Source organism: Borostomias antarcticus (genome assembly GCF_949987555.1).
Source record: "Borostomias antarcticus genome assembly, chromosome: 1".
In the NCBI taxonomy this organism is placed as follows: Eukaryota; Metazoa; Chordata; class Actinopteri; order Stomiiformes; family Stomiidae; genus Borostomias; species Borostomias antarcticus.
This window is the reverse complement of record NC_140234.1, coordinates 39,762,284-39,784,003: the sequence shown is the minus strand read 5'-3', so window position 1 is coordinate 39,784,003 and position 21,720 is coordinate 39,762,284. Positions and strand designations below refer to the sequence as shown.

At 42.7% G+C, this 21,720-nt stretch overlaps 1 protein-coding gene across 1 annotated transcript in view; it reads right to left on the bottom strand.

The window, feature by feature from the left end:
• Positions 1-787: 787 nt before the first annotated feature.
• The window catches only part of pdgfd (platelet derived growth factor d), a gene marked incomplete at both ends in the record, with an annotated part of 171,313 nt that continues 150,380 nt past the window's right edge, over positions 788-21,720 (bottom strand). Inside the window, one exon of the mRNA XM_084461885.1 lies at positions 788-922. Within this exon, the coding sequence (XP_084318011.1) occupies positions 788-922 (135 nt within the window). The remainder of the gene's footprint in view (positions 923-21,720) is intronic.

Genomic DNA, 21,720 nt, shown 5'->3' with positions numbered 1-21,720 from the left:
ACACACATACACACGCATATGCACAGGGCACTCGGTCTGCAAATATGGCAGAAATAGGATACATTACACACATTGCAACCTCAGACTTGTGGCCTTGTCGAGGGGTGTAGAGGGAGGCTGGGAGGCGCTGGGAACGCGCCACATCCAAACTCACTCCTCTCTGAGGTGTCGGAGAGGGAGGGATGGAGAGAGGGAGGGAGGGAATATTTGCGGATAGGGTTCTGCGCCCCTCCATCACCTCCCTCCACCTGAGAAAGGAGAGAGGGGAGGAGGAGAACAGCACAACAGAGGAGGACTTCACAGACAAAGGTGAAGCGGAGCACTCCAAATAAATAAGCATCGTTCTATTATAGGGAGTAGCGAAGACCGCGGGTCTGCCTGTGTGTGTGTGTGGGTGTGTGTAATGGTGGGTTAGAGGTTAGTCTATTTGTATAGAGGGATAAAGTGTTATTTTGGTTTCTATTTCGCCATGATTGTAAAGGGTCAAATGCACACAAAATATAAACATACAAATGGAAAACACACACACACACAGAAGCATGAACATAAAACTCATGAACATTTAAACTGCCCTGTATCAGTTAGTAGAGATTGGCTTGGTTGTTTGGGTCCAGGTGTTTGGCCTGGGAGGCGTGGATGTGGTACATGGTTGGTGGCTGGAGCAGAATCTGAAGTCTTACAGAGAGTCCTTGTAAAGACAGATATATGAACATCAGTCCCAAGAGTCCCAGAGGTGGGTGTGCGTGTGTGTGTGTGTGTGTGTGTGTGTGTGTGTGTGTGTGGTGTCTCAACGTGGTGGTCGGGAGGGACACACACAGTCACATTTCTCGTGGTGGGTGAGAAAGATCTCCTCTAGGACCCAGCGGACACGCGCAGGCCGGTGCCGCGAGAACCTGCCCACCTCAGGAGCGTACTTCAACACCTAAGAGAGAGGAGAGGGGGAGGGGAGAGAGAGAGACAGAGAGAGAGAGAGAAAGAGAGAGGGGGGGAGAGAGAGAGAGTCAGACACAATTCAGCAGCTGGAATTGAGTGAATTGAAAATAAGAATCTGGTACTACTGTTGGGCAGTTGAGAGAAAGTATGAATGAGCCTTATAAAGCAAATTAATCCCTCAGACGCCTTATAAAGCAAATTAATCCCTCAGACATAAACTATGTCAGGTGAGAAATGAAATGGACACTGCTGCCTCGCACTGACTTCCCCTTAGACTTGATCCACAACATAAACAGCACCATCACCTCAGAGTGTGCAGCACTAAACAATGTCACCACCGCCCATCACCCCACTCTGTCACACAAGCACCTATATGACCACGGCCACCTGGGCTGGGATTACGCCTGGATGTTTGCTGAGGACCGGAAAAGGACAGCAGCCAAAGAAGAGCCTCCAGTCCCACACCCCACCCCAAGACCACCACAGCCCAGACAAGGACAGCAGCACACCCCACACCAGCCAAGGAAGAAGAGATGGCCACCTAGCACAACACACCCCAGCAGAGCCCAGCCTGCCAGAGCTCAGCCAACCAGAGCCCAGCCTAGAAGAGCCCAGCCAACCAGAGCCCAGCCTGGCGGAACCCAACCTACTAGAACCCAACCAACCAGAGCCCAGCCTACCAGAGCCCAGCCTACCAGAGCCCAACCTGGCGGAACCCAACCTACTAGAACCCAACCAACCAGAGCCCAGCCAACCAGAGCCCAGCCTACCAGAGCCCAGCCTACCAGAGCCCAGCCTGCCAGAGCCCAGCCTGCCAGAGCCCAGCCTACCAGAGCCCAACCTGGCGGAACCCAACCTATTAGAACCCAACCAACCAGAGCCCAGCCTACCAGAGCCCAGCCTGCCAGAGCCCAGCCTGCCAGCACCCAAACTACAAGAGACTACTGGAGCCCAGCCGACCAGATCCCGTACTACTGGAGCTCGTCCTGGCAGAACCCTGCCCACTATAAACCAGGCAGGCAGTGGTGCCAGGCCCAGAGAGCACATATCTGGAGCAGCATATTATACAGAACAGCACAGCCTAACATGGTTCAAGTCATGCTGCCCCTAGGATGCAGCCTACCTATGCACAGGAAGTAGCCAACCACTCAGACATTGGAGAGTTGAAGCAACTATTACAACTCATCTTTAGGATCCTTGGTTAAAATAAATAAATAAAGATTATTATTATTATTATTATTATTGTATTTGTAATACTGCTGCCTGCTCTTTAGTTTTATTCTTTACTCTCTATATCAAACACTTTTGAATTTAATTCATTTTAATTTGAACATACAGTAGGACCCCACTCATCCGAACCCAACGGGACCGCAGGTCGTTCGTATCTCTGAAATGTCCGGATGACTGAAACTTATGTTAAAATGCATCAAATTCAATAAGTGGTATACTTGTTTCATATAGACTCATAATAGACCAATAAATACCCTTAATTACTAGTGAAAATGCATCAAAATTGCAATCAAATAGCCAACTAAACTCATATAGCCTAGCCTATAATAGGCCTACAGTAGCATATAATATAATAACCAAATTTCCACTTGAGTGCGTGCTTTGATCAAATACAGTACTTTATTCTCAAATGAGGCCTACGCTGCATCGATAGGCTACTGTATCCGCAGAACAAAATGGTATAGCCTAAAAACAACCCAACATTAGAACAATTAGAGCAAATGATAATCAATAAATAAATAAATGAAATGACAGACAAGTTGTCGTGTCTTGGGCTATTAAAGCCTAAAAGAAAGTATCTAAAACAACAGATGTAGACTAACGTGGCCTAGGCTGTAGGCTATTATTTAACAAATACAGTAGGTCTAGTAATCTACATGCTCACAACACGTCTGTGTTCCTGAAGTCCATTAACTGGGAACGAAACATGACTCGATGCTCCTCTGCTTCAGGTTGCTGACGCGCTTTCTGGCTACCAAAGAATGCAGCTCTCGTGCAGCAGACTCGTTTGCGTATTGTGCTCGACATTAGAGTAACAAAGAAATGAAACGTGACAGTAGGCTACAGCCTACAGGCAACATGTAGGTCTACATACAGTTCTGTTTTTATTCACAGTAGGATACAGTACTGTAATGAAAATCCCACCAGTAACCAGATAGCAGGCAAAAAAAAACAAAAAAACGTTTTTTAAGCCTGTCCGGTAGACCGGGAGGTTCGGATCTCTGAAGTTCGGATGAGTGGGGTCCTACTGTACAGTTTAACTTGCCATTATACATAGGATCTATGTTTGTTTGTTACCTATTAGTTCATGGAATATTCAGCTTTCGGACTGAAGAGCACAGACCAAGAATTCATCTCTAGGGTCAAAGGTCAAGATATTATCATATTAGAAACATGGTGTCGAGACGACACAGACACTCACTGTCCCTCAAACTATAGAGAGATATTACCACCATCTCTCAAACAGACACACACATGCCATGGTAGAGATTCAGGTGGGGTTATTGTGTGGTATAAAGAGGACCTATCGTCCCATTTAAAAATAATGAAAAAAGTTACAACGCATATCTGGCTTAAGTTAAACAAAAATACTGCCAGGGGTGATAATGACCTGTATATATGTGCAGCCTACACTCCCCCCCTTGAGTCACCCCTATTACAATGAACACTTTTTAGAAAATCTCCATAAAGAGATCCGACATTACCAGGCCAAGGGTAATGTCCTGTTGGTGGGAGATGTAAATGCCAGAACAGGATGTGAGCCTGACAGAGTAGATCCTGCTGGCAACAGCCACATCTTTGGACAGTCTTCTCTACACCTCACGAGCCACCGACACAATCAAGACCATGTTGTGAACAAGATGGGGAAAGAGCTAGTCCATTTCTGTCGCTCCTTAGGTCTGTATGCTTAATGGCAGGATGAAAGGGGACTCTCTGGGAAGGTTCACATACTGTTCAGCTCTTGGGAATGTAGTGTAGTCGACTACACTATCACTGACATGGCCCCTCCCTCATCACTGACATGGACCCCTCCCTCATCAGTGCATTCACTGTTAGACCACAGACCCCTCTATCAGACCACAGACCCCTCTATCAGATCACTGTCAGACCAGACCCCTCTATCAGATCACAGACCCCTCTATCAGATCACAGACCCCTCTATCAGATCACTGTCAGACCACAGACCCCTCTTTCAGATCACTGTCAGACCACAGACCCCTCTATCAGATCACTGTCAGACCACAAACCCCTCCATCAGATCACTGTCAGATCACAGACCCCTCTATCAGATCACTGTCAGACCACAGACCCCTTTATCAGATCACTGTCAGATAAATGTATACATGAAACCATCTGTACTTACGAAAATAACCTGAGCCCTGCAAATGATATATAATAGAAAATAAATATAAATGGACTTCTCATGGTGAAGTTCTCTTTAAAAAGGTTAAAGTCCCACTGATTGTCACACACCTGAGTGTGTGAAATTTGTTCTCCGCATTTGACCCATCCCCTGGGGGAGCGGTGAGCAGCAGCGGTGCCACGCTCGGGAATCATTTGGTGATCTAACCCCCCAATTCTAACCCTTGATGCTGAGTACCAAGCAGGGAGGCAATGGGTCCCATTTTTATAGTCTTGTAGCTACTTCACCTGAAATCACTCAAATCATCAATCTAATTAACACTTTCCTCTCTGTACAATTTCAACCAAACCAATTAAACATGGCGGATACAAAAATAAATGATATACAGTAGGACCCCACTTATCCGAACCCAACGGGACCGAAGGTCGTTCGTATCTCTGAAATGTCCGGATGACTGAAACTTATGTTAAAATGCACCAAATTTAATAAGTGGTATACTTGTTTCATATAGACTCATAATAGACTGATAAATACCCTTAATTACTTGTGAAAATGCATCAAAATTGCAATCAAATAGCCAACTAAACTCATACAGCCTAGCCTATAATAGGCCTACAGTTACTGTAGCCTAGAATAAAATAAACGAATTTCCACTTGAGTGCATGCTTTCATCAAATACAGTACTTCATTCTCAAATGAGGCCTACGCTGCATCGATAGGCTACTGTATTCACAGAACAAAATGGTATAGCCTAAAAACAACCCAACATTATAACAATTAGAGCAAATGATAATCAATAAATAAATAAATAAATGAAATGACAGACAAGTTGTCGTGTCTTGCAGCCTAAAGGAAAGTCTCTAAAACAACCGATGTAGGCTAATGTGGCCTAGGCTGTAGGCTATTATTTAACAAATACAGTAGGCCTAGTAGGCTAATCTACATGCTTACAACACGTCTGTGTTCCTGAAGTCCATTAACTGGGAACGAAAAATGACTCGATACTTCTCTGCTTCAGGTTGCTGACGCGCTTTCTGGCTACCAAGGAATGCAGCTCTCGCGCAGCAGACTCGTTTGCGTTTTGCGCTCGACATTAAAGTAACAAAGAAATTAAACGTGACAGTAGGCTACAGCCTACAGGCAACATGTAGGTCAACATACAGTTCTGTTTATATTCACAGCAGGATACAATAGATGTTTATTATGACAGATTTAAATGCAAGAAGCCCTACAGTACTGTAATGAAAATCCCACCAGTAACCAGATAGCAGGCTCAAAAAAAAAAAGAAACGTTTTTTAAGCCTGTCCGGTAGACCGGGAGGTTCGGATCTCTGAAGTTCGGATGAGTGAGGTCCTACTGTATATCATAAATCAGCCAGTAAAGCAGGTCTCAGTAAAACCAGCTCTGCATCTAAACAGAGACTGACAAAGAAAGAGTGGTGTGATAAGGACTGCAAAAATATCAGAACAAAACGGCCCAAATCCACAAAGAATGGATTGCTCCCGCTAATAGCTTGATATTTTGCACAGCGATTGCAACGGCAATCTGCTCCAGTTTAGCACGATATCCACAAAAAATGTTGCTCTAATGCTATGCCCGGGCAAACACGCCCACAAATTTGCCAACTGTGTGCAATTTGCGCCCATGATTGCAACTAGCCATGAACGCATTCTTGCGCTCGCCTGGCATGATGGTGCCTTCGTCTGGCTACAATAATTGCTACCATGATCACTTCGGGCCCGGCAATACGAGGGGGCTTGGTCAGGCTTAGCCCCCTCGGTTTACTGTAAGTTTAATGTAACGTTACACTAACGTTATAGAAAAATAGGCTAGCAAAAACAACAAAAATATTGGTGAGAGATAGGTATCATCGAGATGGCAATGAGACACTTTCTTTGAAGTTTTCCCCATTAAATATTTGAAGCTTGTTATCTGATCTGTCAAGAGATGTAGGCTATTTATTAGAAGTACACTGTAGACGGGATGTGATTAAAATGCGGTAAAAACACGTTTGAAATGGATCTTAGAAAACGATTTTGAGAAAAAGACTGGTCGTTTTAGTCATTATAGTGACATGAACACTGAATGAGAATATATATATATATATATATATATATATATATATGTGACAGCGGCTGGTGATTTGGTCCGCAACTCGGCAAACCCCGAAATGCGCTAGGGGGCAAAATAACTAAAAAAACTTTTTTTTTGTTTTTTTTGTTTTTTTGGGTATTACCAAAGTTGAAGTTGTGAAGAACCTACTTACTATAACAGACAACAGTTTTAGGTTCACGAAATACGTTTAATTAGTCTGCAAACTAAGCTCGTTTTTAGCTGATTTCGAGCCGGGCTTGGGGGCGGGCAGATCGATTAGCATGATTTGGTTTCATTGGCTATTGCTTCCGGGTTCTCCGCCCCCCACCCTTCCCAAACAACACGCCAGCTTTGTTTACATTCGGTCCCTAGTTCAACCATGGATGCTACAGCTTTTGCTAAAGAGAAGACGGGGATGGCATCCAGGACATGGAAAGAGTTTTAAGAGCAGCTAAAACTCCAGCAGAGCAGGACTCGTTCGTACACGGAGTTTATTCTTGATGTCCTGTGATACAGAGATGACTGTATCAGCAAAGCAAGTTGCTACCAAGCGAACGAGGTACCAGATTCACACCACCGCCAAGCATTCTGCTTTGCTTTGGGGTAAGCTGATCTTTATACTATCTGTGCTGTTTACATTACATTAACGTTAGTCGTTTAGCAGAAGCTCCTTTCTAAACAAGTGACTAAGTCTAGCTAGCATAACAAACTAACAAAGGCTAGCTAGCTAACGTTAGCTAACATGCTAGTTAGCTGAGCTAGCCCTTTGTTCCTAAACTAGCCAGCGTGGCAGCTAATATCGAGCTAGGTAGCTATATTATAGAGAGAAACAGAATGAGAGAGCATGAGAGCTATGGTAGTCTGACACCTTTGTTTTTGTTTTGGTTACAGGATGAGCAAAAAGGTGAGGATTTGCAGCTCTCCCTTGGCCCCTCCATACCAGCCAGCAAGAAGATCACTATACACTACAGCTTTGATTTTGCACAACAGGTGAGAATACGTTCATCCTATCATGCATTAGCTAGTCTATTTAATCAACACATTCTGGTACTATTTTATCTATATGGAGTGCCAGTACTGTGGGCAATAGTTTAATGTACTTTCTTCCTTCTATTCTATTGCAGTTTTGATGCTGAGAGACCTGGCATGGTTGTGGCCAGAGAACACCGTGATGCACCGGCAGTCGAGTTTCAGCTGCTGCGCAAGCCTGATGTCCTGCCCCCCAGAGAAGGTCTTCCTGTGCAAGCCCCACCCGGACTGGACATGGCCAGACAGACGTATCTCTTTGACAAGATCAGAGAGTTCTGTTCTGATGAGGGACGAGACGTCACATGTCCCCCGCCAAACTCCACAGCAGCTCAGAACAAGACTGTCCGCTTGTAGATTCACTGCAGATCATCAGGACGGACAGCACTGGAGGAGAAAGGCCACAGCCTTTCCTGTTTTCCTGTTTGTATACTGAAGCATTGCTTGTTCTCCTGCACAGACTTGCCCACACTTGCACAGACTGCATTGTTAGAATATTGAATACTGAGCTGAGTACTGTTGTTATTACCTTGAGTATTGAGCTGGGGACTGTTATTACTTTGTTGTACACTTGATCACAATGAACACTATGCACCTTGTCTATAAAACAGACAACTGACTGTACACTTTAACACTTAGACAGTTGCCTTTTTTTGTACACTTAACTACTTATGCTTGTACTTTATATCATGTATGTGACAATAAAGAACGTTAAATTTGAACTTCATCTTATATTGTTCTTAACTGCATTCACAACACAAGATTAATACTGACTCAAAGAGTGTGGGGTCATCAGTGAGAGAGCACCTCACTTGGCAGCCACTCTCAGGTAATACCCCAAGTTGACAGCCACTCTGACAGATAATGACAGATCGTCCAGTGGGGGAGTGGCTGGGGGAGGGGTTACCAGGCCATTGTTCACGCCCATTACCTGGCAGTCAGAGGTGTGAAAATGTTGGAGAACTTTGGAGGGAGATTTCTCAGCTAAGTTGATTTGGCAGTACTAGCATTCAAATAAGCATATCTTCTTCAAATATGTTCAGATTTCAATGTATGAGACCTCATTTGAAAGCTTACAATCTGCACTTTCATAATCTGTAAAAAAACTGAAAAATGAAAATGCCTAGTTGAGGACCAAATTACCAGCGGCGGTCACATATATATAATAACACAATATATATTGTACAATATATATTGTGTTATTATACTATCTAATTCAGTGATCATTTCACTATCATGTCAGAATCGGGTTAATATGAAGTCGGGTCCTGACGTGACTTCATATCGACTGGATTCTGATAGTGAAATGATGAGAAAATGTGATTTGACAGTGGTGTAAGTTCATTACGCTGTTATACAGATATTCATTCAGACTTGTTGTGAACGCACTGTAGCCTAGTTTATGCGTGTTGTTATTGAAACCGTAGCCTGTTATAAAAACAGTACTATGTATCAACAATGTAACTTATAGGGGCTAAAATGTAGGCTACAATAGCCTATTTCGGCATTTCTTCCTGTAGCCTATGAGGAATTCGCCCACAATGTAGCCAACCACATCAGTAGACAAGTACCAATTTTCACCTACTGCGCCTGCCCATGCCATGTCAACCACAGCTGTCTTATCATTCATTAGTATCATGGTCGAAATAAAGACTAAACGTGTATACAGTATTTCCTATTCAGAATTTCCTCAAGTCCAACGAGGAACTAACCTAGAACATCTTCGCGCATGTGTACCACACCAATTTGGTAGTTAAATAGGCAACGTTACGCAGCCGGAACTTCTACCATTTCAGTTCGTTCCCTCCGTGGTTCGTTTACCATTGAGCCAAACGTCAAGCAAGAACAGCGATTGGTGAGTTTCGGAAATACTTATTTAAGAAGCATCAGTTTTGAACTCTAACTATATTTAACATGCATAACCGAAGAGCTTTGCCGAACGTTACATAGCTGAGAGAGTTTGTGGGCTCGTTAACTAGCTAAAGTTATCTCGTTAGCTAGCTAGCTAGCTAATACCAGCTAGCCACTAGCTACGCACTAGATTTTATCTAGATAATTTGCTTTACTTAGCTAGATTACGTGCTTGTTAACTTAGAAATCTCATATTTCTGCTGTCAATTCGTTCTATACACGGTAAAAAGCCGTTATGCTGTGTCACCACCGGTAAGCTGTATGTAGCTAGCTATTGTAGCAAGTTACGTCGCAGCTATTGCCAATTTGCGCTTGTATTCCATTTGGTTACGTATTCTCAAGCACTCGGTTATTGTCCCCGCTCTGCCATTACAGATAACCTTGCTGTCCAAGGTGGGCGGAAAGGGGGTCAAAGATTGCACTACAAAGTGCATGAACAGGTCCCAGCTGGCACACGACCGACCTTCAACTTTGAAATATAGTTGGATTAATGTCAGTCGTCGTTTCAACCTTGAAACAATATTGAATGCTCAATGGTTGAAAAAGGTTGATAAAAATACTTATAAATCAATGTTGAAATTCTGTTGAAGATCTGTACGTTGATGTACAACAACGTCAACATGATGTCTTCAACCTGCCTCATAGCCCTTAAATGCACAACATGTGTAAAAAGTGGCCCAACAAAGTTTTTGCTTTATATATCTTTGCAATAAATTAATTTTATTGGTCACAAATCCTTATTTTGCGATTGCACAAAGAATTATATTCGAATTTCCTTTTGTGGACATCCGAGGATGTCCTATTATGGACACCGTAGTTTCTTTGGACATTTTGTTGCGGTGCATCGTGTGTAATGTTTGTCTCGCACTAGCTGGACGTAGCTAGTATCTACTTATATACAAGCTGAGCAATGTGCCAGTCATTCCCTTGTTGTCCAACTTTTGCCGCTACTTGTAGATTGTAAGGTTAATATATTGTTTAGCTTGCTAACTAAGTTGGTTTAGCTTTCGCGTTTTAACATAGGCTACATCCTGGGTCGTAGAGGTTGTATGTTTAGAAAACTAAAAGCTGTTACCAGCCGGCAGATTGACTGTGAATGCCTTTTTCTGTAGCATTGCTGTATAGAAGTATGTCACAAAATGTGTTTGTGTGTGTGCATGCCAGTGCCACAAACACTTATTTTTCACATTATTGTTGGATTGATGTTGTTGCTATTTGCTTAGTTGTCAGTGTTGCAACCCCATTCACTGCTGTTTAGGCCTACATGTGCATCTTGATTCTAATGTAAAATACAATTGTAAAAAGGTCATGCCTTTGTTCTCTGTGGCTACATGATTGAAACAAAGTTGCAGTTTCAACAGTGATGCAAAGTTGACTCAAAGACCTTAATTTATCCATGTTGAAAAGTAAGCCGTTGAAACAAAGTTGGGATTTCAAAGTTGATTCAACTTTCAAATTCAATATTCAATATTCAACAGTGATTGTAAGACCTTAATTCACCCATGTTGAAGAGTAAGATGTTGGAACAACGTCGCGATATCAACGTTAATTCATCTTTCAAAATCAAAACCTAATCCAACGTTGATTCACATAGTCACATGACGTTGAATCACCCGTGAATCAACGTTGAAATGCCAGCTGGGGTATATGTAAAAGTATAACATTTGTACTCCTCTTACTCCTCTTCATATGCTCTGGGACATCAGACTTGAACTACAACCTAGAAATGTAAATTTTCCAGAAAAAGTAGTTGACGTGCCCACCCCTAACCTTTTCCGACTCTGGTGTGTCTATCTAGACATGACAACTGTCATAATACACTTTAACAATTTTGTTTCCCATCAGTCTCTTAACGTTACTGCTTGTACATTTGTTTTTCTCATCCTTCTTTCTCATCCTTTCTCATCTATAGCGGTGGGCAGGCCAATCAATTGTCTCTCCATTGCATTTGGTCCTTGACCGAACTGCCACTCTTGTGTGTTGACGACTCAGTAGCTACCAACCATACAGCAGGAGAGACTTGTCATTGCAGGTTATGTACAGCATACTGACAGCAATGTCTCTTACAGGGTCATGTCCAATCAACTAATGTCCCGGTACAACATGTACGGAGGGGGACAGCGGGACAAACTGCCCTTCCGACAAACGAGGCTCTTGAAGGTGATCTCAGGCAAGACAACAAAGACAACAGGCAACAAAAAATAACATTAGGTTTTCAGGTTCACAATCAGGCTCTATCAGCGGAATTATGAATGTGCACTGAGGATAGTCCCTGCATGGACTGAAACGTTTGCCAGCTGGCAAAAAGTGCTCCAACACCAGAAATTCTCTGTAACAATGTGATTTTGTTGTGCCTTCTTTCCAGCTGATGTGAAGAGGTTTAATTCCAAGGCCACGGACACAGACATTGAAGCTTCCATGGGTCTACATCTGAAACATGCACCTGCAAGGACTGGAAGGATGGGTTTTGGGTCCCACAAAGTGTAATTGTGGGGTGGAGAGGAATGGAGCGGGGGAGGATTGGAGGGGAGGGAGGGGGGGAGAGGATTGGAGGGGAGGGAGGGCGGATTGGAGGGGGATGGAGAGAGGATGGGAGGGAGGGGGGGATTGGAGGGAGGGAGAGGATTGGGGGAAGGGGAGTTTTGCTGTGCTTAAATGTTTTGTTGTTTTACTTTGATTAAATGTTTTTGTTTTACTTTGATTAAATGTTTTTGTTGTGATTTTTTTGGTCATGATTGTTTTGTATAGCCCCTTACAGAGTATGCAGTGGGCCTATGACATGCAGAGGTCTCTGTTATATGCAGGCTTTGCTAGACCCCTAGGATTCTCATTGCCCTGGTGACGCTGTGTGTGTCAGGGAGTACAGTGTGTTGTTAGTAATGTTAATAATTGACAAAGACCCCCAGGATTTTCCTTACCCCGGTGAGGCTGTGGTAAAGTATTTTTTCTGGTGTTTTAATAGATTAGTAATAATATTAATAATGGCAATGGTAATAATTGCAATGTTAACAATTAACAATAATATAATCTCTTAGCCTAATGTATAATAATAATAATAATAATAATAATACTTTATAATCTAATTTATAATATAAATAATTATAATGTATAATCTAATTTATAATGTCTACTTATCTATACTAATGATAATAATAGTGATATTAATAACAATAATGCATTTTATTTGTAGAGCACACTACAAAATCATTCCATTCTGACATTCCAGGTGCTTGAAATAATGCACTCTACTTTACCCAGAATGCCATCTTAAAGGAGTAGTAAAGGGAAAATGCATGTTTAGCCCTGTTTTAAGGTTACTTATGATCATATACAATGGTTCAGATCAAAACGTTGACAAAACTAGCACTTTTGAGAAAGTCTGATAATCGCTCTACCACCGTTTTGGTCATACAATGGATGTGGGTGGGCACCGTGAAAAATCATTCAAAAAACATGTTAAACTCTCAATTTCAAAGACAATAAGCTCACCGAGGGGTAATTGGTGTCTGTTGGTGTTCTGACATCAAATTTGCCGCAAAGTATGAATCCTGTAGGGTTTTATTGATCATTTTATGAAATCCATTGACTTGTATTGACGCGACCGTTGTAGATGTGTAGATCAATCCGCAGAGGGGATTCAGGAAGCGGAACTACTTATGGTACCCATTGTGGTAACACTTTATAATAATGATCAGTTATAAGGCATTTATAAAACATTTGTTAATAATGAACTAATCATTAACAGATTATTTATAAACATGTGTAAATGATTCATAAATGATTTGTAAATATTGCATGCAAAAACCTCTCCAAATGATTTATAGATGTTTTATAGACATTAATAGTTTCAACTTTAGATAAGCGCATGCAAAAACCTCTACAAATGATTTATAGATGTTATATAGACATTAATAGTTTACACTGTTTAACAAAATCATTTGTTAAACATGAAAAACAAAGACGTCTAGTAATTGGTGTAAAATGTTATTCTTTAAAGCAATTAAAAATGAGTTACTACACATGAACCAATGTTATTTAATGTTGAACAAATCATTTATAGTTCAACATTTATAGTTTAACATTCAAAGTATTGTTGATGATGTGTTATAAATCATCTACAGATCATTTGTGTATATTTACAAATCATTTATGAATCATTTACACATGTTTATAAATTATCTGTTAGTGATTAGCTCATTATTATTAAATGTTTTATAAATCATCTAAAGATCATTTGTGAATGTTTAACTAGTATATTTACAAATAATTTATGAATCATTTACACGTTTATAAATGATCTGTCGGGAAATCTCTTCCTCCTCTTCAATCATCATAAATTCAGCCATTGTCGCACATTTCACAAAGTACTTCTTATTTTTTAACTATTATTTTACTTTTAAGAGAGCGACATGGGTCCCTTAAAAAACTCAGAGGGAAATGGTTGCTAAGGACCTTTTAGCAATGCATAAGGGAATACTTAGGGGGGTAAGGGCAAACACTCAGAAATTAAAGGGTTTTCCCTTACATCTCAGGGAGATCCTTAGGGTGATTTTATGCAACACATTTTTTTTCTAAGGCACCCTTAGATGAAAAGTTAAGGGCAACCTTAGCCTAAGTGTGTTATATGCAACTGGGCACTGGGCTTTAGACAGTGGCTGAAGTCAGGGTAACAGAGAGGTCTGGTGGGCCAGGTCCAGGTCACAGCACTCTAACTCCCCTCACTACATGGAGCAGGACGGGGCCTGTGAGCAGCAACAGACTGAGGAGCCCAGCAGACTGAGGAGCCCACGGCTTGGCAGCCGGTATCCATCTCGCAGCAGCTATCTGCTCCAGTCTGGGTGGACCTGAAGAGACAGGTCAGGAGAGAGGCAGAGTGAATCATAGGAATTCAAGAGATATGTAGAAAAGCAGTGGAAGTACAAAGGCATGTGTGCGAACGCAAAACAGGAAATCAGATGTATGCAAAATGGTATGTCACAACGGTCCTCTGGGCCTGCTCACCTCATCTGAAGAGTATCCTGAGGAATACTGCTCAACATCTAGCTCTTCATCACTGCAAGGGCAAGGCAAAACACAAAGCCATTACTAATGGCATTAGGGACTGCCACGTGTTAATAATGAACAATCCTTCCTTTCTCTCCTCATTGATCTCATATGAGATTACTTCTTGTCTAGAGGGACATGTTTCCCCAAATCCAATCAACAAATCAATCTATATTGACAGACAGGATAGAATAGGCTTACATCTTTATTTGTAAAGATTACAAGGTGATGTGGCACAGCTCTCAAATACCACACAGACAGGCTGTGAGTGGCACAGTGTGCATTGATTGATTGCGTATATTCATAAAGAGTAGACCTACACATCTTCACGTTAATGGGAGTTTTGGACATCATGTAGGGACCCCTCTTCTCCACAGCCTAAGTCTGATGCCCCCATCAGCGGTCTTGGGTCTCGTGCTTTTGCGGGGCCCTGGAGAAATCAAGAATGAGACAGCTAGTACATCAGTCAGAAGGCAGTACAAAAATCCACCCAATAGCTTGTTATGGAACTGGAGGTTAGCTAGCTAGTCTAATTAGCTAGCCAGGTAGCTAGCAGCCAGATCAGCAAACTAACGTTAACAGACTTAATTCAGCCACAATACACCTGCATGTTTGAGGCTGGTTAGCATTTACCAACTTACATGAAGACTGTCAATGAACACACCTGGCGGGCTAGCCAAGCTAGTAGCTAGCTAACATCAGCTAGCTAACATCAGACTTATCTAGCGAGCCAGCGAACTTAGCTGTGAATAAGTAAGAAATAATTACCTGTCAGGATCTTTTGGAACAGCGAAAGGCCCTGGACATGTAGTTGGACACGCAGTCTCTCTGCCTCCACTTAACCGTTAGACGGACACGGACGGACGGTAGCAGCAAGCCTAGTCCCAACTCCCAACTAACGTTAGCTAGAATGTTTCCATATGAACGGAACGACCCCACACCATGAAATAAAAACAATTAATCTGTAATGCCTACAGAATAAACACTGTTTCCCCGTTACTGGGATGTTCGCTAAGAATGATACTAATCGCTTGAATCGTCAACATCTGAACCAGAACACGTTTCAGCTCGTGCCCTTATTTTGAAAGACTTGTTGAGGCGGTGACATCACATAGCAAAGACGAAAGAGTGTCAAAAGTATTTGTGTTTTTTAGATCTGTGTTTTAGACTTGCACAAGACGATTTGTAGACAAATGCAAGGCGATCCACAAATACACTGGGATCCGCAAACAGAGATGACACTTTTTTTTGAATATGTATTTTAAAAATACAAGTTAGACTGTGTTTGTTTGCAAATTGTGAAGAGGGCATTTGTAGATTTTTTTACACCATAAAACAGTGGAACAGTAGTGTCAAAAGTCTGGAAACAAATGCGAAACAATCTACAAATAGAATACGATCCACAAATGCAGAGAAATCAATTTTTATTAATTCAAGTCACTGAATTCTATTTGTAAATCATGTTTTTTTGCGGATTTCAAATCTATTTGTAGATCATGTATATATTTGTGGATTATGAAGAATTTGTTTGCAGATTTAAAATCTATTTGTAGATCATGTGTTATATTTGTCGGTCATGAAGAGTTTGTTTGAGGATTTCAAATCTATTTGTAGATTGCGTTCTGTGCTTACAAATTGTAATATATATATTTGTGAATCATAGTATGTGCATTTACAATACTTTTGACATTGATTTACCCCCATACTACACACTCTAATTAGTCATCACGTACACCCAAAAAAAACAAGGTAACATTTTTGCATGTTTTATTGATTTAAAAAAAGGCTTTTGATTTTATTTTGCGAGAGGGATTATATAATACAATTCTCCAAATTGGTGTAGGGGGTAATGTTTATGACATCATTAAGTCGATGTATGTCAATAATAAGTGTGGAGTAAAAATTGGCAATAATAAAACAGATCTCTTCATTCAAGGGAGAGGTGTTTTTCAGGGCAATAGTTTGCCTCTAACACTTTTTAACATCTATATTAATGACTTGGCAATACTGTACTGTTGGAGCAATTTAGAACCCCTGGACTAACCCTTAACAATAAGGAAGTTAAATTCCAGATATATGCTGATGACCTGGTGCTGCTGTCACCCACACAACAAGGACTACAGCAGCACCTGGACCTCCTGGACCAGTACTGTCAGAACTGGGCCCTGACAGGTAAGGGATAATCAACGAGTAGGTGTGCGTTAAATGGTAAAGCACGACCTCGAGTGTCTTATTGCTTTTATACAACAGCACTGCACTGTCGTTAATTTTATTTTGGAAAAAGACGTGTTTATAGTGTTCAGTCTTGCTTAAATATGTTGTTTCAGACCTCCGCGATACGACAGCTAGTTCCGACTTTGATTACGATTGCTAGGCAATGCGAGTACGCTACGAGCGATAGGGAGTAGGAATACATTTGGTGATTAACCCAGTGCCATTATAGGGTTTTAAGGCACTGCTTGGAATGCGTCTTAGCCAATCACAATGCGCGGTCGGAACTAGCTGTTGTATAATTCGCCATAAAGTAAGATTCTAGTTAATCTGGAAAGGCTTTTTAAAATATTTAGCAGAGAACTATTTAGCCGCAGCACATACTGTATGTGTGCAAACTAGGTAGCCTAGCAACATAAACAATAACAATAGCTACCGTAAGTAGTTCCGCTCCCTGAATCCCCTCTGCAGATTGATCTACACATCTACATCGGTCGCATCAATACAAGTCAATGGATTTCATAAAATGATCAATAAAACCCTTCATACTTTGCGGCAAAAGTTTAACATGTTTTTGAATGATTTGTCACGGTGCCCACCCACATCCATTGTATGACTTAAATGGTGGTAGAACAATTATCAGACTTTCTCAAAAGTGCTAGTTTTGTCAACTTTTTGATCTGAACCATTGTACAGTATATGATCAGAAGTAACCTTAAAACATGACTAAACATGATTTCCCTTTACTACTCCTTTAAGAAGTTCAACTATATTATTCCAGACTTTAAAGAGCTTTACTATGCAAATATTATCTGTTAATTACTACCGCTTATTGTTATTTCTATTATTTATTCATTTATGTATTTATTTATTTAACATGTGACATTTGATACATTTGATTTTGTATTAATATTTTTTTTTTTTGTAAATTGTCTCTTTATTGACCTATTTTATTACCTATTTATCTATCTGTTAGTTTACTAAATTAATTGGATACTTAATTCGTTTTCTCATGTAATTATTGAATTGTATTCTTGACGCTTTGGCAATACTGTTCACCTGACATTCATGCCAATAAAGCATATTGAATTGAATTGACAAATTTAATTGAATTGAGAAAGAGAGAGGGAGTGAGAGAGAGAAAGAGAGAGAGAGGGAGGGAGAGAGAAGGAGAGGGATAGAGAGAGACAGAGAAGGAGAGAGAGGGAGAGCGAGACAGAGGAGAGAGAGAAAGAGTGAGGGGGAGAGAGGAAGGGAGAGAGAGGAGCAGAGAGAGAGGGAGGGAGAGAGGAGCAGAGAGAGAGGAATTGAGATAGAGGAAGGGAGAGAGAGAGGGAGAGAGGAAGGGAGAGAGAGCAGAGAGAGAGGGAGAGAGAGGAAGTAGAGAGAGAGAGAAAGGGAGTGAGATTGGGAGGGAGAGAGGAAGGGAGAGAGAGGAATGGAGATAGAGGAAGGGAAAGAGAGAGGGAGAGAGAAAGGGAGAGAGAGCAGAGAGAGAGGGAGAGAGAGGAAGGAGAGAGAGAGAAAGGGAGTGAGAGAGGGAGGGAGAGAGGAAGGGAGAGAGAGGAATTGAGATAGAGGAAGGGAGAGAGAGAGGGAGAGAGGAAGGGAGAGAGAGGGAGAGAGGAAGGAGAAAGAGGAGCAGAGCGAGAGGAATGGAGATAGAGGAAGGGAGAGAGAGGAAGGAGAGAGAGAGGAGCGGAGAGAGAGAGGTGCCGCATTGCCGTCTCATTGTTGATGCAGGCCATACCCTCCTGCTCTCTCCTCCTCTCTGGGACGGCTCCTCACACTGTAGCTGGAAGGCTGAGGGAATTTCCCTCTCCGTCATAATAACAAACATCAACTGTTGTTGCCCAGTCCTGATAAATGTGTGTAAGGCATGTGTGTGTGTGTGTGTGTGTGTAAGTGTGTGCGCGCATGCGTGTGTGTGTATGTGTGTGTCAGTGTCCTGCGTGACCAGACCTCATAAATGTGTGTGTGTGTGTGTTTGTGTGTGTGCATGTGTGTGTACAGAGTGTTTAAGTCCAGTAGCTGTTGATAAGAATAGGACGAAAGTGTGTGTGTGAGTGAGTGAGTGAGTGTGTGTGTGTGTGTTGAATTCCCAGACTACTCGGGAGACAGGAACAGAGAGATGTGGAGCTGCTGGGCTGCGGCCCGGGGGGGTGACATCATCCCTACACCCTGGAGACAGCCTGCCAGGCAGCCCTACACCCGAGTCTGGAGACAGCCTGCCATGCAGCCCACACCCTGGTCTGGAGACAGCCTGCCAGGCAGCCCACACCCTGGCCTGGAGACAGCCTGTCAGGCCCTCCCTGACAGAGCAGCACAGGAGCAGCTGGGGGAGATCTGATCCCAGATCAGGGTTTGAGTGTGTCATGAGCTTAAAGGAGTAGTAAAGGGAAAATCATTTTTAGCCATGTTTCAATTAAGCAATAAACCACTCGAGGCTGTGTGTTATAGTGATTTTATAACAGCTAGGGGGCATTGTTAGGCACGACGCGAAGCGGAGTGCCAGGGTGTTGGGCTGCCTGGCAGGCTGTCTCCCTTTACTACTCCTTTAAGCTCATGACACACTCAAACACTGATCTCATCATAGCTGTTGATAAGAATAGGTCGGGAAAGTGTGTGTGTGCTTGCTTGCGTGTGTGTGTGTGTGTGTTGAATTCCCCGACTACTGGGGAGACAGGAACAGAGAGATGTGGAGCTGCTGGGCTGCGGCCCGGGGGGGTGACATCATCCCTACACCCTGGAGACAGCCTGCCAGGCATCCCACACTCTGGTCTGGAGACAGCCTGCCAGGCAGCCCACACCCTGGTCTGGAGACAGCCTGCCAGGCAGCCCACACCCTGGTCTGGAGACAGTCACATGTTTTCATGACAGAACGCAAGCTTTGTTGCATTGCTCACGTGGACAAAGGCTGTGACCCCTGTTATGACAAGAAATGGGAGGTAGGGCAGTCAGAGGGTGAAGTGATAGGGTTACATAGAATGTTTTGGACAGATCATAGATGTGCTGTGTCTGTTGTGTTCCCATCATCACCCAGTGGTTCAAATGTGCATACTCTCAGACCGACGGATGTCGGGTCTGAGAAACATGATTTGTTTCAAGTCAAAGGTTCTGTTCCACATGTAGCTCTGGCAAAGGGCCAGACAGACCAATGGTGTGATTTGGGTCCTTGGGTAAAGGAGTGTACTGATATTCAAGATAACATGTGGCATCAGTGGGGGGAGGAAGGAATTGAAAGGTTTGATCCGGGGGGTGATAGAGCCCCCACCTACATGGTGACACACAGGGCAAAGGTTCATGTGGGGAGAGAAGTGGTTCTCGCCACGAGTGAGAGATCAAGGGAAGCTTGGGGAGGTTGTAAAGAGGGGGGGTGTTTTCTCTCTGGGCATCCGACTTTAGATATATCACCGGACGATTTATGGGCTATGGGGAAGTACGATGTAGGTCTGGTGTTATCAGCATCCGATTACAGGCCATGTGTGAAACAATATGTGACAGCGGCTGGTGATTTGGTCCGCAACTCGGCAAACCCCGAAATGCGCTAGGGGGCAAAATAACTAAAAAAAACTTTTTTTTTCATTTTTTTTTTTTTGTGTATTACCAAAGTTGAAGTTGTGAAGAACCTACTTACTATAACAGACAACAGTTTTAGGTTCACGAAATACGTATAATTAGTCTGCAAACTAAGCTAGTTTTTAGCTGATTTCGAGCCGGGCTTGGGGGCGGGCAGATCGATTAGCATGATTTGGTTTCATTGGCTATTGCTTCCGGGTTCTCCGCCCCCCACCCTTCCCCAACACGCCAGCTTTGTTTACATTCAGTCCCGAGTTAAACCATGGATGCTATAGCTTTTGCTAAAGAGAAGACGGGGATGGCATCCAGGACATGGAAAGAGTTTTAAGAGCAGCTAAAACTCCAGCAGAGCAGGACTCGTTCGTACACGGAGTTTTATTCTTGATGACCTGTGATACAGAGATGACTGTATCAGCAAAGCATGTTGCTACAAAGCGAACGCGAACGACGTCCCAGATTCACACCACCGCCAAGCATTCTGCTTTGCTTTGGGGTAAGCTGATCTTTATACTATCTGTGCTGTTTACATTACATTAACGTTAGTCGTTTAGCAGTAGCTCCTTTCTAAACAAGTGACCAAGTCTAGCTAGCATAACAAACTAACAAAAGCTAGCTAGCTAACGTTAGCTAACATGCTAGTTAGCTGAGCTAGCCCTTTGTTCCTAAACTAGCCAGCGTGGCAGCTAATATCGAGCTAGGTAGCTATATTATAGAGAGAAACAGAATGAGAGAGCATGAGAGGTATGGTAGTCTGACACCTTTGTTTTTTGTTTTGGTTACAGGATGAGCAAAAAGGTGAGGATTTGCAGCTCTCCCTTGGCCCCTCCATACCAGCCAGCAAGAAGATCACTATGCACTACAGCTTTGATTTTGCACAACAGGTGAGAATACGTTCATCCTATCATGCATTAGCTAGTCTATTTAATCAACACATTCTGGTACTATTTTATCTATATGGAGTGCCAGTACTGTGGGCAATAGTTGAATGTACTTTCTTCCTTCTATTCTATTGCAGTTTTGATGCTGAGAGACCTGGCATGGTTGTGGCCAGAGAACACCGTGATGGACCGGCAGTCGAGTTTCAGCTGCTGCGCAAGCCTGATGTCCTGCCCCCCAGAGAAGGTCTTCTTGTGCAAGCCCCACCCGGACTGGACATGGCCAGACAGACGTATCTCTTTGAACAGGTCAGAGAGTTCTGTTCTGATGAGGGACGAGACGTCACATGTCCCCCGCCAAACTCCACAGCAGCTCAGAACAAGACTGTCCGCTTGTAGATTCACTGCAGATCATCAGGACGGACAGCACTGCAGGAGAAAGGCCACAGCCTTTCCTGTTTTCCTGTTTGTATACTGAAGCGTTGCTTGTTCTCTTGCACAGACTTGCCCACACTTGCACAGACTGCATTGTTAGAATATTGAATACTGAGCTGAGTACTGTTGTTATTACCTTGAGTATTGAGCTGGGGACTGTTATTACTTTGTTGTACACTTGATCACAATGAACACTATGCACCTTGTCTATTAAACAGACAACTGACTGTACACTTTAA